We start from the raw sequence: 18,469 nt of genomic DNA, 5'->3' as shown, positions 1-18,469 counted from the left end.
TTTCAAAGTTGTTTTTCTTATAATGATGTTACCATTATGCATATTGTTCATGTAGTTTGCTGGCTTTATTTTGTATCAGTTCAGAGGTTTTCCTAGTTTTCTCTGAAACTTTCCATTTGATCATTTCTTATAGCACAGTAATATTCCATTTTATTACTATGTCTTAATTGGGTTTCTTATTCCCATATAGGTGGGCATTCTCTCATTATTCAATTTTTTTCAATTAGGAAAAGAGCTACTATAAACATTTTTATACTTATGAGTCCTTTCCCTCCCTCTCCATTTTTAAAATTTTTAAAAACTTTGGGGTATAGACCAGGTCTATATTTCTGCATCAAAGGGAATGAATAAATTAATGACTTTGGAGGCATATAGTTTTTTTATTTACATATTCACCAGTATGTTGTCATGTTGATAGTCTTTTACATCATCATGATCTACTTTAAGTAGCAAAAAAAAGGCAAAGATCATTGGAGGATGCAAGGTTAGAACAAATTCTATGATGCTTGACTTAGTAAATATATGCAATAAAGTGGGGAATTTGTAAATTTTTCATATCTTTGTTTGGCTTATTGTAATTTGATTCAGTTTAGCAAAAAAATGAATGCTATATACAAGGCTTTGTGCTGGGAATTAAGGATACAATGAAGATGGAGTAGTTCCTGCTTTCAAGCAATTTAAGATATGAGTACTAGCCCTTGAATTAGGAGGACCTAAATTCAACTGCGGCCTCAAATACTTATTAGCTGTGTGACCCTGGGCAAGTCACTTAAATCTGTTTGCCTCAGTTTCCTTATCTGTAAAATGAATTGGAAAAGAAAATGACAAATCACCCCAGTATTTTTGCCCAGAAGACTCCCAATGAGATCATGAAGAGTTGAACATGACTGAAAATGATTGAATATATATGGCTTTTATTTTAGGCCTACAGGCAGCCAGTTCTGATTAAATTTCATTCAGAATGCTTCTGTTCTCCATTTTTGTATATTCACTTTGTTTTATACTTTACTGTTCAACATCTAAAGAAAAATTTATTAAGAATTTTCTATTTGGTTGTTTCTAGAATTCTGTCACTTCCATTAACTTAATTGTAAGCAGTGTTTCCTAAGGCCCAGTTGACTTCATTCTTCAGGATGTCTGGTTCAAGTTCAGAAATCACACTATCGTAGTTATTGGTTTTATTGAAATATTTGTACAGTTTTTCTGTATATTCTTGAATAGAACAGGACAGTTCATTTTGCCCTTTCTGGGGGCAATGATAATATTGATTCTGTGAGCCTGAGGAGAAAAAAGGATATTCTCATAATGACAAGGAGATAAATGATAGACAGGGTGGATGAAGAGGCTAAAGAGGCATTGGCCCTTGGAGTGTTGATCCAAGAGGCTTAACTCCTCCTAGGTATGACTGCCAATGGTCTAATTTATTCAGATGAAGGTGAAGACATATGGGTCTAAGAAGTGAAGAGCTTAGTAGCTTAGTTCTTCTTAGTCTTACGACATATACATAAAGTATAGAAACAAAAGGAAAAAATTGTCTTTATAATGGAACCATTCTATTTAGTTGCATTATAACTTGTTCTAATTTAATGCTTTGAAGTTAGTTATATGGATGTTTTGTATTATAAATGAATTTTTCCTAACTGCAGAATACTTCATTAAGAAAATATTTATAAGGTTAGCTAGGTGGCACAGTTTATAGAGCATCAGCCTTGAATTCAGGAGGACCTGAGTTTAAATCTGGTCTCAGTCACTTAACACTTCCTAGCTGTGTGACCCTGGGCAAGTCACTTAACCCCAATTGCCTCAGCATAAAAGTAGAAAGGAAGGAAGAAAAGAAGGAAGAAATTTGTAATCAAGACTCATTTCTTTTTTTTTTACTTTTATTTTTTTTTAAATTAAAGCTTTTTATTTTTCAAAACATATGCATGGACAATTGTTTAACATTAGCCTTTGCAAAACCCAGTGTTCCAATTTTTCCCCTCTTCCCCCACGCCCTCCTCTAGATGGCAAATAGTCCAATATATGTTAAACATGGTAGAAATATGTTAAATCCAATATATGTAGACATATTTATATGATTATCATGCTACATAACAAAAAAGAGAAGCAAAATAAAATGCAAGCAAACAATGACAAAAAGAGTGTAAATGCTATGTTGTAGTCCACACTCAGTTCCCACAGTCTTCTCTCTGGGTGTAGTTGGCTCTCTTTATCACTGAACAACTGGAATTTGAATCATCTCATTGTTGAAGACAGCCACTTCCATCAGAATTGATCAAATATGATTTCTTGATTATTGTCAAACCAAGTTACTTAAATTGAAACTATTTTCCATTATTTGTGAATAAATGAATAACATTTTAAAAAAAGCTTTTTGTCTATTATCTTGCTAGACTCTGTGCTATGCAAAAGCACATCACAATTGTGATGTCACTGTTCCCAAAATCTTTCTTGAGAATGGACACAGAGAACTTCAGAAATGTACTCTCTAACATAATAATAAATTAACACTTTAAGGTTTGCAAAGCACTTTACATATATTTTCACATTTGAGCCTCATAAACTTTTCTAGGTCATTTAATTATATCATCAGAATTTCTCTCCCCAGGCAATCTGACCTACTTAATATAGTTCCTGGTGCCTTGCCACTGCTCATAAACAAGCAAAGAAGAGTAGAGCCACTATGCAGGGGATCTCTGTTCTTCCAGAACATCAGGACACTCATCAGACTTGACTAGTACCTGAGAGAAGTATACAAATCCATATAGTTAACAAGGAATCATATCCTTGATCTCCCAGTAAAAAAAAATTCCCATGGCTTTACTTGAGCTTCATACCTGCAAAATTATCTAACTTTGTAGTAATTTTCCTTAGCTATACTGAGACAAATACAACTAGATCAATCGGTCCCGTTCACCCACACCAAAATCATAGCTTTATTTTTAAAAAACAACATGGTTAAACATATATTTTTTTTCTTCCTGAAATAATAGTGATTTTATGTTTGTAAAGTTCCCTGAAAGAAAAAGTAGCACCTCTTCCTTCCAGTTCCTACTCAGACTGGAAGCTTAGATCCTCAAATTTTATCTCAAATTTCTAGAGATACTTTTGAGGGAAAGGGATTTCCTAATACTGTTGCTCATAAACCCCGGTCTGATATGCTCCTTGTTATCAGACAGCTAACCAGAACTGATTAGGTTTTAGAAAGAGATATTTCTTGAAGAAATAATAAGGGCATTTGTTATAGAAACAACTTCACCTTCCTGGCTAAATAAGTGTGGGATATACTCTCCCAAGTACTTACAGAGTTCAGGGGAAAGTGGGCCTAAGTTTTAACTGGATAGAAATCCATTTCTCTCTTTTCTTATCAAATTCTCCTTAAGAGTGCTTTCTTTTCAGCTTTCATGGTTGATACCCCGAGATGAAACTGCCTTTTTTCATTTTATCTAGTTTGACTATGATGTGACTCTCAAGCTCCTGATCCCTTCAGCCTCGACTTCTCTAGAGTTACCATTGCCATTACTGAAGCAAGTTTCTGACCTTTCACGGTTCACAAATTCATATAATTCTCCCCTCCCCTAAGCTTCATGCCCTCTGTTATAATAACAAGGATCTCCCTCTTAAGAGTTTCTCTTAAACTTGACTGAACACTCCCAGGAATCCCTTGTCTGATATACTGTAGGTCCAAAGTTGTCCAAATTTTTTTTAAAAATCCTCCAATATTTCGGTATCATCAGCAGACCTTATCCATTGTCACTAAGCACTCTATAGTACTTCTTTCCTTCCAAATTCACTAAGTATTTGTTCACACCCAGCTTATACTTTTGATAGATTCATTGAATTCAGTTGAGGTGGCTAGCCCTTGTTCATTCCTAGTTTATAGTTTATATCTTTAATTCAAATCAAGTCAATCAAAGAAATATTCCTTCCTGATAAAGGGTTAGTACACAGAGCATCTTTCTAGTTTTATTCCTTGGTGTTATAGTTCAAATTTTCCAACATTTCCTATTTTTAAAAGAATACACAAGCATCAATATTCCATTACCATACCCATTCCATGACCATGTTTTCTGGGGTGGGGGGGATCACATTTTGGTAAATTCCCTTATAATATAGAGTTAAACACACCTAGATTTGTTAGTTCTTAGATTGATAAGGGGTTGTGTGTACTACACATATGTATTATACATACATGCTTACCTCACTTTGTTGTTGATGTTTTTCCTTCATTTCCAGAGGATCATGATATCAGGATGGTGATGTCATAACATTCAGATGAATTGGATTTAAGTAAGGGAGGGTTGTGCAAGGTTACCTGCCTCACTTTCTCCTCCAGAGCCATTTGGGTCCAGTGGCCAGAAACAGATCGATATGACCAGAGATGCTCCAAATGTGCCTCACTTTATAGAAACATAAGATCATAAATTTAGAGCTAGTAGGAACTTCAGAGGCCAACTAGTTAATCTTTCTATTTTATAGATGAGAAAGCTGAGGCCCAGGGAAGTTCAATGACTTGCCAAAGCTTATACAGATAAGTATCAGAAGTGGGATGTGAACCTAGAACTTCAATCTCTAGAGCTAGTAGTCTTTTCAGTATACCACATTAGAAAAATTATAGTTGGATAAATATACAAATAAGGAAATAATCACATTATAAAATTATTTTGATAATACTAAATTTTTCACAACAGTTTTCTTCTCTTCAATTTTCCCTAGATACATTTAAAATCTTTGATTTAACATGCAGGTTTTTTGCAGGAGCCTATCCATCATGGTAAAAAACAAAACCAAAAACAAATACTTGTATTGATGTTTTCCTCTTCAAACTGCCTCCTGTATCCCTATGGGGAACCTAGGCCTTTCCCAGTAACATCAAACACAGATATGAATTCAAGTCAGGATCTCTCTTCTTGTTTCCTAGCAACTCAAGGACAGTGGTGCTTTCTCCTCCTATTGAATTGTTCAGTGAAAGATTCCAGGATCATTTGGTGAAGGACTCAGGGAAATGCTAATAACTTTCATTTGGAGAGACTGATCCTGGGATGATGATAGTGGAGGAGGGGTGCTATAAAATTGAAGTCAGAGCTATCACAGATCTTTCTGAGGGACTCAGAATTGACTCAAAAGTATTTCACTTGTTTGAATTGGTTATTTCTTCTGGTGGACTTTCTTTGTAGATATGAGATGAACCTTTGAAAACCACTAGAACCCTCTGCTAGGTTGGTACTTGCTTTGCTAAATCTGCCCATAGATAAGCAAACTGAAAGCTTTTTTTTTTTTTAACTGTCTAGAGAATGATTTCTCTGTCTGTTCAAGGCAATATTTGGAATTACTTAATGGGTCCTGTCAAAGAATCACTCCGATTTCCCTGATTTAAAAATAAAGGTGGAATGAAGGGGAAGTGTCTAAAAATGAGGCTAAAAATTGTAAGAAACTGTTTCTTTCTCTTTCTTGCTTTTGCTTAGAAATATAAAAATATATATCCTTTCTGCCCTACAGATTGTTCTGCTATAAAAACAGCTAATGGAAAATTTGCACATTTCTTGGGAAAGCCAGTGAACAAAGGTGTTGTTTTCCTAACTTCAGGCTTGGTGCTCTATCTACTGAGCCACCTAGCTGTTCCTACACAAAGGCAGTCTAAGACTGAGTTTCTTAAACTTTTTTCTATTCTCGACCCCTTTTCACCTGAGACCTCAGGTATATAGGTATATAAAATAAGTATATAAATCAAACATTTACTGATGATAAATCATAAAGAAATTTATTTTAAAACAATTCTTTGGTATGTATGTATGTGTGTATATATATATATATATATATGCATATATATATATATATAATTTTACCATTTATTAAAGATGTAAGCAAACTTGCATGCCAATAAGATGGATGTGCTTATTTATTTTTTACATAAAGAATTAAATCTTGGCAAAATATTTGATACCTTTTATTGTTGCCAGATATTTCTCACCCCCTATGGGATCACGACCTATAGTTTAAGAAGCTTTGGTATAAGGCAACTTTGTTCCACAGTGGAATTTGTGTAAGAGAAACAAAAGACATCCCTGAGCACATATACCTCCACCCCCTTTCAAAGGGTAGATGATTGGCTACTTGTATTTTCCATGTAAATGAACTTCCTTCTTAACAAAGTGGAGATGTTTGGTTAGCTCCCACTGACTAGTTTGTGATATTTATTTTTTATGCATACTTAAACATTTGTTCTTTATTGTTCCTTTTCTTCTTAAAACACTTCAGCTTCTAGGTCTTCAATCTCACTGGTGTGTGAGTGTGGGGGGGGGGAAGGGGAGAGAAATTGGGGAGGGTGTGCAGACATGCATGCACATGCATACATGGATGCAGAGTAAGGTATATTCCAACTATATATATTTTACCATATGCATTCGTTGCATAAAATTAGAGGAAAATAGGTTTAGAAGTAGAAAGGATTGTAGAGGCTATTCCCTTCATTTTACAGATGATAAACAGAGAGCAATAAAGGTTAATTAAAAAAACTTATTCAGAATCACATCAGGTCAGAGCGAAGATTTGAACCCAGGACCTTTTACTGACAATATAAGGCTGCCCCAATCACTGAAATTAAGTGATTTGCCAAAGGGACATATTCACACCAAGCCTAATTCCAAGTCTAGGGCTCAGCTCATTACATCAGTTTTCCTTTTCCTAATTTTTTTTTTAACATGAGCTATTTTTTCTAGATTTTGCCTACCCTGCACTTGATATTTCAAGGGAAGAGGACATTTTCATAGAATAGTTGATTTAAAACTGCACAGAATCTTAGAAGTCATTTGGTGCAGTCCCCTCAGGTGAGGAGACTAACCCAGAGATATTGGATGACCTACCTATAATCACCTTAGTACCTAAGACCATACATAGAATATTCTTTCCTGGCATATAGTGGGTACTTAATAAATGCTAGCTGACTAGCCGAGTCCTTATAAAAACTTAGCTTACCTGATTCCAATCCCACTGCCTAATTAATTCTGCAGTAACTACCTAATTAGCTTAATTAATCCACATTAATTGAGAATCTAAATAATTCAGATTCTGAAATTAATTTTTCCCTTAGAATGATTGACTTTGTCTTGACATGCAAGTTAAATTAATTTTTTGAACTCATCTCTTTATATGGTACAGTATATAGACAGCCTGAGTTCAGATATCTTCTAAGAAAAACTATTTGTTCTGGTTCTTTAGTCATGTCAGTTTTATCTGATTTTTCCTGATACCATTTAGGGTTTTCTTGTCAAAGGTACTGAAGTAGTTTGTCATTTCCTTCTTCCACTCATTTTCATACCAGAAAAATGAGGCAAATAGGATTAAGCGACTGACTTGCCCAGGTACTAAGTGTCTGAGGCCATATTTGAACCTGAAAAATAGTCCAGGCCCAGAACTCCGCACTCTGGTGTCACCTGGTGGCCAAAGATAAACCATATCAGTAAAATCCTAAATCAGAATATAAGCAAGAGGTAATGGTAATGGAGGACAGAAGTATGACAGATCTTACCAGGTTCTATCCTACTAGTTCAGATACAACTTTACGTGTCTCTAATTCAAAAGATATTCTTCTTTTTTTAAGGCCACAGTTTAGTTGTGCTGTAAAAGTTTATAGTCTTTAAAATGGATCAGATTAGAAACTATGGTTGACGGTATACTAAAAATGTAGGTTTAGTCAGAGGTTCCTTTGAATTTTGATACTTTGGGATTCTGTGACTTTAGAACTCTCTAAAGTCCTTTTTAATTCTAAGAGATGTTATTGTTATATAAAAGAGTATAACTATATACAATTAATGAATATAAAAGAGTGGTAAAGAATTGTAATATATCTGGAAGGCTAAATGCTAGAGCAGTGGTTCTAATAATTTTGCAAAATATTTTGATCATTGTATTTCTATATACTTGGTCTCCTTTAGAATCCTATGTATTTTTGGTCCATTTAAAAATATTTTTCTAGGGGCAGCTAAGAGGCATAGTAGGTAGAACACCAGCCCTGGAATCAGGAAGACATACCTTCAAATGCAGTCTCAGTAGCTGCATGACCCTCGGCAAGTCACTTAACCCTGATTGCCTCCAGAATAAAATAAATAAAGAACATTTTTTCTGAAAAGATATCCATAGGCTTTACTAGATACCCAAAGGAGTTTCAGACATATGCACACACACACACACACACACACACACACACACACACACACACACAAATGAAGAATCCTATTATTTAGAGTGAGCTGAAACTTGCACAAAGATCCAAAAATAAAACAATAAAAAACAGGGCTTTTTCACCAGGAGCAAGAAAAAAATCAGAAGGAATTTAAGATAGGTTAATGTTCCAAGCAGGTAGCTAGGTGGCATAGTGGAGAGTGTCATTCTAAAAGACAAGAAAAGTCACCTTTATGAGTTCAAATATGGCTTCGGACACTTACTAGCTGTGTGCTATGATCCTGAGTTATGTGAATCTGAGCAAGTCACTTAACCTTCCCAACCTCAATGAGCTAGAGAAGGAAATGACAAACTATGCCAGTATTTCTGCCAAGAAAACCCAAAATGATGTCACCAAAAGTGGGACATTATGGAAATGATTGAAAAATAATAACAAAAGGAGAATATAAGCTCTTTTGCAGAAGGAATTGTTTTTCATCTTACCTTTTTATCCCCAGTACCCAAAACAATGACTAAAACACCTCTATTGAAATTAAAGCCTGATAGAAATGAGGAGATAATAAGACAGTTGCAGACCCATGTCTTAAATGAAATAACATATAAATATGGGCTCTCATAAAGGAAATACATTGGAGACTTTATCTTGAGGGATTTGCTATATTTGGTTAAGTCCTCCAAGATGCTTGCATTTCTGACACTGCTAATTGTATCAAGGCCCTGGAAGTTATAAAGCTTCCTGTATAACATCCAGAACCACTTTTAAAGGTTTTTTTCCTAGATATGTTATGCATGACTATATAAATATAAAATCTATATCAAATTGCTTATATTCTTAATAAAGGTAAGTAAGAGGGAAGGAGAGAATTTGGAACTCAAAATTTTAAAAGAATGAATATTAAAAACTTTTCACACATAATTTTTAAAAAATAGCATATATGAGAAAAAAATTTTCTAACTGGACAGTGAAACCAGACATGGGAAAAAATCATGTATATGAAGAATGTTATCCTTCAATTTTTTTCTTTTATTGCTAAAGTTAATATTTCTAATAATGATGGTAATAGTGAGCAGTCTTGTTTCACCCCTGAAATTAGGAAATCTTCTAGTTTATCTCCATTATATATAATACTTGCTGATGGTTTTAGATAGATGCTACTTATCATTTTAAGGAAAGCTCCATTTAAAGAATCTCTTGTCTAGACTATGATGTAAAATTAAATAGCCCAGAAGTTGATCCATCAGTACATATATTTTAAATAGATATTGCTCACAAGCAATAGTGAAAGAAAGAGAGAGAGGGAGGGAGGAGGAGAGAAAGAGAGGGAGATATGAAGGGAGGGAATAGAGAGGGGAAGAAGAAGGGAGGAAGAGAGAAAAGAGAAAAGGAAGGAAAGAAGGTGGTAGGTCTAAGGGTTCTAATGGACTGAAATATGGATTCAATATGAGACAGTAGCCAAAAGAGCTTAAGTGGTATTGTACCAGAAGGCCTATATCAAGGGCAGGAGAAAGGTCAATCAGATCCCAAGGACAGCTTTAGGAAAAGTAAACCATGTTGGGAAAGAGAGTGGTAAGGGGAAACAATGGTAGATATTAGTCTTTTCATACCATTTCATATCAAGAGAGCTAAAAAATCCCTGCTTCTCCCCCCCCCCCCCCAGTACTTTGGGTGTACTGCCTGTGGATAATTTATAGAAGATAAATATCACACAGGATGTTAAGGTATAATCTGATGACCCTTGAATAAAATACTGATATCAACAAGATTACAGCTCTATTAAGCAATAAAATCACATTTATATGATATTTTAAAGTTTTCAAAATGCTTTATATATACATATAATAAAGCATTTTGAAAACCTTAAAGTATATATGTATGCATATTTGTATATATATATATATATATATATATATATATATAAAAAGGTGCTGTGGTTTTCCACATTTTACAAACTGAGACAAAAGTTAGGTGACTTGTCCTACCACACAAATTGCAAGTGTCTAGAGAAGTCAGGTCTTCTTGACTCCAGTTCTTTATCCACTATGCTACCTAACTACTTATACTTTTTAAAAGGCCAGGAAGGAAGAGAACAATATTTAGATGAGTTGTCATCTCGTTTATAGTACACAATTTTAGTGACTCTATGTGAGGCAGCTAGATGATAAAATGGATGGAGTACTGAATTAGATGGTATAGTGAATAGAGCTGACTTAAAAAGTGTAAGCCAACCCATAAGCTCCAGAGCAAACGTCTAACATCATCTTTCATCTATGAAATATATTGTCACTGTGATGTAGAACCATAGAATACGATCTTCAATTTACAAATGGGACAAGTTAGATTTGCCTAAGATTGTCCATAGATTTCTTCATTTCTTTCTGTATTTTTCTTGGTGATCTCAAATATTGATGGTAGCATCTCTGAATACATGATTTCCAATTTTTGTATCTATCCATAATTTTGCCTCTGAATTCTTCTGTTTCACTAACTTTGTGCTCAATAGTTCTACTAGGAATGCCTTGCTTAACTCAGTTTTCCTAAAATGCAACTTATGTTCCTAACTCTTAAATCTACCTCTTTTCCCAAACTCCCTATTTCAATTAATTCTACTACCTTCCTCCCAATTTTATTTTGAACCTCTTTCTAGATAGAGTAGTAGATAGAGGAAGAGGTCTCCTTGACTCCAGTTCTTTATCCACTATGTTATCTAGCCACCTCCAATTAGAATGTGAAGTAGTTATTCAAAGTACTATTATCACCTTATCACAGATCCAGCAGTCAGTATTACACATTTGTTATGTGTGAAACACTGGAGTTGTAAATACTAAATGAAAAATGATGAAGGAAGACAAATCTTAATGAGTTCAAATCCAGCCTAGATGATTATCTATGAAAGGCTGGGCAAGTCACTTAACTGTGGTTAGCTCAATTCCTCATCTGTAAAATGAGCTGAATGTAAATGTAAAATGAGCAAACCATTCCAAGATCTCTTCCAAGAATACCCTAAATGAGACCATGAAGAATTGGACACAACTGAAAAAAACTCCCAATGACAAAAAGATAAAATTACTCATATTAAAAAATAATATTGTACTAATTGTAGTCCAGCAGCTAGTTGGTACACTGGATAGAGTTCTATCAGGAAACTTGAGTTCAAATCCAGTCTCAGATACTTAGTAGCTGTCTGATCCTGGACAAGTCATATAATCCTTTTTGCCTCAGTTCCTCATCTGTAAAATAATGTGGAGAAGAAAATAACAATCCATTCTAGTATCTTAGCCAAGGAAACTCCAAATGGGGTTACAAAGAGACAGATATGACTGAAACGACTGAACATCAGTAGATTCAAAATATTAAAATTATATTTGATACCTTCTTCCTTTCCAACAGCCTTATATCCTATCCTTTGTCAAGTCCTGTCAATTTTATCTATATGATATTTGGTATATCTCTCTGCTTTTATCCACTCACTACTGCCACTTTGTTTCAAGGCCTAATCGACATTTTCTTGGACTATTGTAGCCTATTGTCATCCTTTAGTAGTTCTCATTGCTTCCTGCCTCTCCCTTCTTTTTCAAATAATTGTGCAAATAACTTTCCTAATGCACACATCTGAGCTGTTTCCCTTTCTTACTAAAATAGCTTGAGGCCAGCAGTTATTAATATTTAATTGGTCATTATTTTTTTTTTTGCTTTTGATACTAATAAGTTAAAGACTTCCCCAACCTCCCCTCGCCCACATCTTTGGTATCCTTTCCTCTTTCAAATGCCATGAGAATTAATTCTTCATTTATATCATGACTTTGTTGTAGCTAGCGTAGATCTCATCTGTAATTATTGGTCTGGTCCAATCTTTCGCCCTATATTTGTTTTCCTATCTTTTCCCAGGATAACTAGAAGAAAAAAAAAAAAAAAAAAGAATACCACAGCTTTTGAGTCAAAAAGACCAAGGTGTTAATCATGATTGCCCCTTTCCTTAATTTTTTCCCCTGTAAAATAGAAATGAAAACATTGGAAAGGAACACATAAGAATAAGTACCTGCCACACCCTGTAGATGGAAAGTCCAATAAAAGAGTGAGCTGCAGTTGTGTTTTTATGACATTAAAAATTAGGGGCAGCTAGATGGTGCAGTAAATAGAGCACTGTCCTTGGAATCAGGAGATCCAGAGTTCATATTCAGCCTTATACAATTGATACTTACTAGCTGTGTGATCCTTGGTAAGTCACCTAACACTGATTACTCACCCCCCCCAAAAAAAAAGAATTAACTCTTTAATTAGGACCTTGGATTTACTCATAAAAATGAAAACATTTAGCATAGTATTTGAAAATCAAAACTTGGTGGACCCACATTTAACACCACATACTAAGATAAGATCAAAATGGGTCCAAGATTTAGGCATAAAGAACGAAATCATAAATAAATTAGAGGAACCTAGGATGGTTTACCTCTCAGACTTGTGGAGGAGGAAGGAGTTTGTGTCCAAGGGAGAACTAGAGACCATTATTGATAACAAAATAGAAAATTTTAATTACACCAAATTAAAAAGTTTCTGCACAAACAAAACTAATGCAAACAAGATTAGAAGGGAAGTAACAAACTGGGAAAACATTTTTACAGTTAAAGGTTCTGATAAAGGCCTCATCTCCAAAATATATAGAGAATTGACTTTAATTTATAAGAAATCAAGCCTTTCTCCAATTGATAAGTGGTCAAAGGATATGAACAGACAATTTACAGATGATGAAATTAAAACTATTTCCACTCATATGAAAGAGTGTTCCAAATCACTATTGATCAGAGAAATGCAAATTAAGACAACTCTGAGATATCATTACACACCTGTCAGATTGGCTAAGATGACAAGAATAAATAACGATGAATGTTGGAGGGGATGTGGGAAAACTGGGACACTGATGCATTGTTGGTGGAGTTGTGAAAGAATCCAATCATTCTGGAGAGCAATTTGGAACTATGCCCAAAAAGTTATCAAAATGTGCATACCCTTTGACCCAGCAGTGCTACTCCTGGGCTTATATCCCAAGGAAATACTAAAGAAGGGAAAGGGACCTTTTTGTGCCAAATGTTTGTGGCAGCTCTTTTCATAGTGGCTAGAAACTGGGAAATGAATGGATGTCCATCAATTGGAGAATGGTTGGGTAAATTATGGTATATGAATGTTATGGAATATTATTGTTCTGTAAGAAATGACCAACAGGAGGAATACAGAGAGGCTTGGAGAGACTTACATCAACTGATGCTGAGTGAAATGAGCAGAACTAGGGGATCATTATACACTTCAACAATGATACTGTATGAGGATGTATTCTGATGGAAGTGGAAATCTTCAACATAGAGAAGAGCTAATCCAATTCCAATTGATCAATGACGGACAGAATCAGATACAGCCAGAAAAGGAACACTGGGAAATGAGTGTAAACTGTGAGCATTGTTTTTTTTTTTTGTTTGTTTGTTTTTGTTTTGTTTTTGTTTTTCTTCCCAGATTATTTTTACCTTCTGAATACAATCCTTCCTTTGCAACAACAACAACAACAAAATTCGGTTCTGCACATATATATTGTACCTAGGATATACTATAAGATATTTAATATATATGGGAATGCCTGCCATCTAGGGGAGGAGGTGGAGGGAAGGAGGGGAAAATTTTGGAACAGAAGGGAGTACAAGGGATAATGTTGTTAAAAAAAAAAATTACTTATGCATATGTACTGTCAAAGAAAATGTTATAATTATAAAAATTAATAAAAAAAAAAAAGAAAATCAAAACTTGGTTTCTAACCCCAGTACTCTAACTGCTTTTCTCCTTAATTGTAATAATTGTTTAAAAAACAATTGATTGTCGGAATCTTTCTTCCAGTACTATACATGTTGTCTAAAAACTCAATGTCTGTACCCTACCAACAAACAATAGACTATATAGTTAACATATAGTTAACCCAGAGGAGTGTCTTAAATTTGAATAATCCTGATGTTATGGAGGATGTGGGGTACATAAGTGAAACAGACTGGAAATGGTTATCTCAGCTGTGAGTTGGGATTCTTTATCTATTACATGAAACATCTGACAAAGATTGGAGAAATCGGCTTGTTGGAGCTCACTCCTATCTCTAGAAGTGAGAGTGTGAGATGAAACTACTGATCTACTGGCTAGAATAAATAACTGTCTGAATAAGAGGAGTAATTAGAAGGTTTCAAATAGCAATACCAGAAAATGTGAAAATGTTTGTAGGATTATTATGGAAGATTAAGGATAGTATATGAGGGCAGCTAGGTGGTGCAGTGAATAGTGCTGGGCCTGGAGTCAAGATGACAAATTTTCTTGAATTCAGATCTGAATTCAGACACTTACTGTGTGATCCTGAGCAAGTAACAACTATGTGCCTCAGTTTTCTCATCTGTAAAGTGAGCTGGAGAATGAGATGGCAAACCATTCTAGTATGTTTACCTAGAAATGAAGTATTGGACATAACTAAAAAACAACTGACTAACAACACAAGTGAGCTAGACTATGATTTCAGTAATAAAGAGAACATTTGAATGAGTAAAATCTCTTATCAGTTTAAGTTTCTGTAACTTAATAATCTTAGCAAATTGTTTACACCACTGAGAGATTAAATAACATGCCTAGGGTCACTCAGTCAGTCAATAAGTATTTAATAAGTCTTTATTATTTACCAGGCGTTGGACTGGAGATATTTTTTTAATGGTAAATACAAGATCCCTGCCCTCAAAAACTTGTATTCCATTGAGAGAGACAACAAGCAAACAATTTCATATAGACAAGACATATTTAGAGTAGTTGGAAGGTAATATCAGAGCCTTTGATACTGCTGATCATCCTCTTGAGCTTTATGGAACAGTGTTAGCTCCTAGTTCTCCTCCTAGCTGTTGGACTACAACTTCTCAGACTTCTTTACTAAATCCTATTCCAGAACTTGCCCACTAACTGTGTGTCTCCCTTTAATGTACTCTACATAGTTTATTAAACCAGCTCCCATGCATTTACTTGTTATTTCTATGCCAATAATTCTCAATCCACTATCCTCTCTGTTGACCTCTGATCTTCCATATCCAACTGTCTTTCAGACACCACAAACTAGCTATGCAATAGACATCTTAAACTCAACGTGTCCAAAACTGAATTCATTATCCTTCCCCCTAAGCTGTCTTTTCTCTATATATAACTATTATTCTCTCTATTACTATTACTCCCAGTCACTCAGACTTAAAATCTAATGATATCCTCAAACCTACACTATCTCTCACTAGCCATATGCAATCTGCTGCCAAGGCCTATCGATTTCACCTTAGCAATATCTCTAAAATTTGCCTATTCCCTGCCTTTTAAATTGCCATCAGTTTGATGCTGGCCCTCATCATCTCACACCTGGACTATTGCAATAGCCTGCTGGTAGGTCTCCCCACTCCAATCCATCTTCCATTCAGGCACCAAAGTGATTTTCCTAGAGCACCCCTCAAATTCCATTGAGCTCCTGTCATCCTCAGGATCAAATACAAAATCATCCGGCATTGAAAGCCCTTTATAACTAGCCCACTTTGACCTTTGTGGTCTTCTATGTTCTCCCTTCCCCCACATATTCTTTGTTCTAATGACTCTGGCCCCCTTACTTTTCCTTGAATGGGACACTCCTTCTCTCAGCTCCAAACATTTCTTCTGGCTAACCTTAAATACACATGTACTGTCCTAAATGCTTGAAACACTCTCAGTCTATTGGCTTCCTTGGCTTCCTTCAAGTCCTAGCTAAAATCCCATCTTCTAGTGGAAATGTTCCTCAAATATTAATTTTAATGTCTTCTTTCTTCTAATTATTTCCTATTTTTACATATAATTTGTTTATATACATATGTAGAGACATACATACATATGTGTGTGATAACTTATTGACCCCCTTAGATTATGAATTTGAATTTTGCCTTTTTCTGTATCCTTAGCACTTAGCACAGTGCCCAGGTACTTAATTAATTGAATAAATATCACTTTGACAGCCAAATGAAGGATGGATTAGACTCGAAGGGGTTCTCAAACTGCAGCTTGCAGGTCAGATGCAACAGTTGGATGTTTATTCGGCCTGCTAGGTTATGGCAAATGGGCTGAGGGGCAGAGACAGAGTGTGAGCTTTTGTTTTTACTATAGTCCGGCCTCCAACAATCTGAGGGACAGTGAACTGGCTCCCTATTTAAAAAGTTTGAGGACCACTGGCTTAGAGTGAGGAGAGGCTTAAGTCATGAAGACCAACCAGAAGGTCTCGATGGGAGGTTATCAAGTCCTACACCAAGTTGGTATCTCTGTGAATGGAGAAAAGAAAGCACATGTGAGACTTTTTCTAAGAATAGAAACACCATGGCTTAACAACAGATTGATTATTTGGAGTGATACTAAGAGAGGAATTAAGGATCCTATCCTGGGTGACTGACAGAATGGTATTAACAGAATAGGAAAGAAGGAAGAGGAAAAGGAAAATGTGGGAAAATAGATTATAAGACAGAGCCAGTGTCCGCAGTAGGATATTCAACTCAGGTCTTCTTGATTCTAAAGTTGACTTCCTCTCCTCCAACAAAAAGTCTAAGAGTGTTGGTAGGAACATTGTGAAAGGTGCTGGAATCAGGAAGCCTCCTCTTCATGAGTTCATATCTGGCCTCAGACACTTATTAGCTCTGCAGCCCTGGACAAATCACCTCATTCTGTTTGCCTCAGTTTCCTCATCTGTAAAGTGAGTTGGAGAAGGAAATGACAAACCACTGCAGTATTTTTGCCTAGAAAACCCCAAATGGGGTCACAAAGAGTTAGACACAATTGAAATGACTAACAAATCAAAGCTAGAGAGAGAATTTGCAGTAACAGAATTGGAAAAATAATTTTTTTATTCTGTATTTTTACCATATAATTATACCAACATTGAAGTTTATAGTGAAGAGAGGTGGGAATTTGTGTTCTTTTCTGGTAAAGATGAATGAGGAGACAGAAGGAGTGGGACGGGTTTGAGGGTGTGTATGCCTTCTCTCTTTTAGATCTCCACAGTCATTAGCTCTTATTTCTTATAGGGATTAGCCCTAGATCAGACCTGGAATGTGACCTCACCCATCACTGTCTCTTACCTTCATCTGCACTGAGTACAGTAAAACAAAGCCTATGTTTGTTATATTTTGTGAATGGTAACTATACCGATCCGGGGGAGCTCAGTGCTTAAAAGCAAGGAGCCAGCTGCCTGGAGAGCCACTGTCTTTGGCCCTCTGAGTGAAATCAGGAAGTGCAGAGTATGTTTACCAGGTAGATACTGTTGCCAACACTCTTCCCCCGGGAGATCTCACTGGGCCGGTCAGAAGCCCCATGGGCTGGGCTTGGCTGGGTTTGGCAGAGTCCACACTTCCTCGAGAGTGCTTGCAACCTGTGGGCGATGCTGGGTCTGGCTGCTCAGCTTTCTGGAGGAGCAACACGGAAGGAGGGCTGTCAATAAGCATGGCCTGCAGTTTGCCAGGAGCCTTCCTTGACTGCTCTGGGGAGAGACATAGCGAGGTCCCTTCTTCTCACTGCTGCTGGTCTCTAGAAGGATGAAGGAGTTGAAGGCTTGGTCTGCAGTCAGGAAGATGGCTACTTTTTACCAGTGCATCCGGGCTGACTCCAGGTTAGAGCTTGAGCTGGCAGTTGGGAGCTTCTGGGGTGACCTTGTCAGAAGAAAAGAAAAGGGCTGGTGGAGAGGGAGGGGCTGAGGAGATGGCATAGGAAAGACAGAGAGAGACAGACAGACAGACACAGGGAGAGACAAAAAGAGACGTAGAGAGGCAGAGAAATGTTTCAGAACTCTGAGCAAATAGCTATAGATTACCTTGTACATAAGCAGAACCAGTGATTTGTTAAAAAGCTGGCTTCAGGCATCCTCTGCCGTTTGTGTTTTTAGGTATGGCTGACCACGCCATAGAAGCCTAATCTAAGCCTTGGTGGTCCCTATGTGCATTCTCTTACAGATCACCCTCCATGGTTTTAATCTCTTGCTATGCTGAAATTCTGGAGAAAAATAATGAGGTTTTTAACCTGTATTATCTTTATAGGACAGATATGCTGGCTAATCAATCAGCTGTTTCCAAAATGGAATCTGCTTTACAGTAGTTTGGATACAAAGACCTGCAAATAATGATTCATAGCTCTATGTATATATGCCCTTAAACAGGTAATCCAAATACATTTGATTTGGGCAGAAGGAAGTGAAAGGACATTTGGTGCTCAGGTCCCATTCTTTTTCCCTCTGGG

General features: G+C 36.1%; 1 protein-coding gene across 5 annotated transcripts in view; it reads left to right on the top strand.

The window, feature by feature from the left end:
- CRACDL (CRACD like) overlaps positions 1-18,469 on the top strand; it is a 227,623-nt gene that overhangs the window by 113,698 nt on the left and 95,456 nt on the right. For 2 of the 5 annotated variants that reach the window (XM_074300362.1, XM_074300361.1), the window contains exon 1: positions 17,459-17,846. The exons of 1 other annotated variant lie outside the window; for it this stretch is intronic. In XM_074300362.1, coding sequence (XP_074156463.1) covers positions 17,773-17,846 — 74 coding nt within the window. In that variant the 5' untranslated portion in view covers positions 17,459-17,772. Of the gene's footprint in view, positions 1-17,458; positions 17,847-18,469 lie in introns of those variants that run through there. 2 more of the 5 variants (XM_074300360.1, XM_074300359.1) reach the window with 1 other exon arrangement.

This window comes from Sminthopsis crassicaudata, chromosome 3, assembly GCF_048593235.1.
Source record: "Sminthopsis crassicaudata isolate SCR6 chromosome 3, ASM4859323v1, whole genome shotgun sequence".
Taxonomy (NCBI): Eukaryota; Metazoa; Chordata; class Mammalia; order Dasyuromorphia; family Dasyuridae; genus Sminthopsis; species Sminthopsis crassicaudata.
Note: the sequence above shows the minus strand (reverse complement) of the source record. Positions and strands in the feature narration are given on the sequence as shown.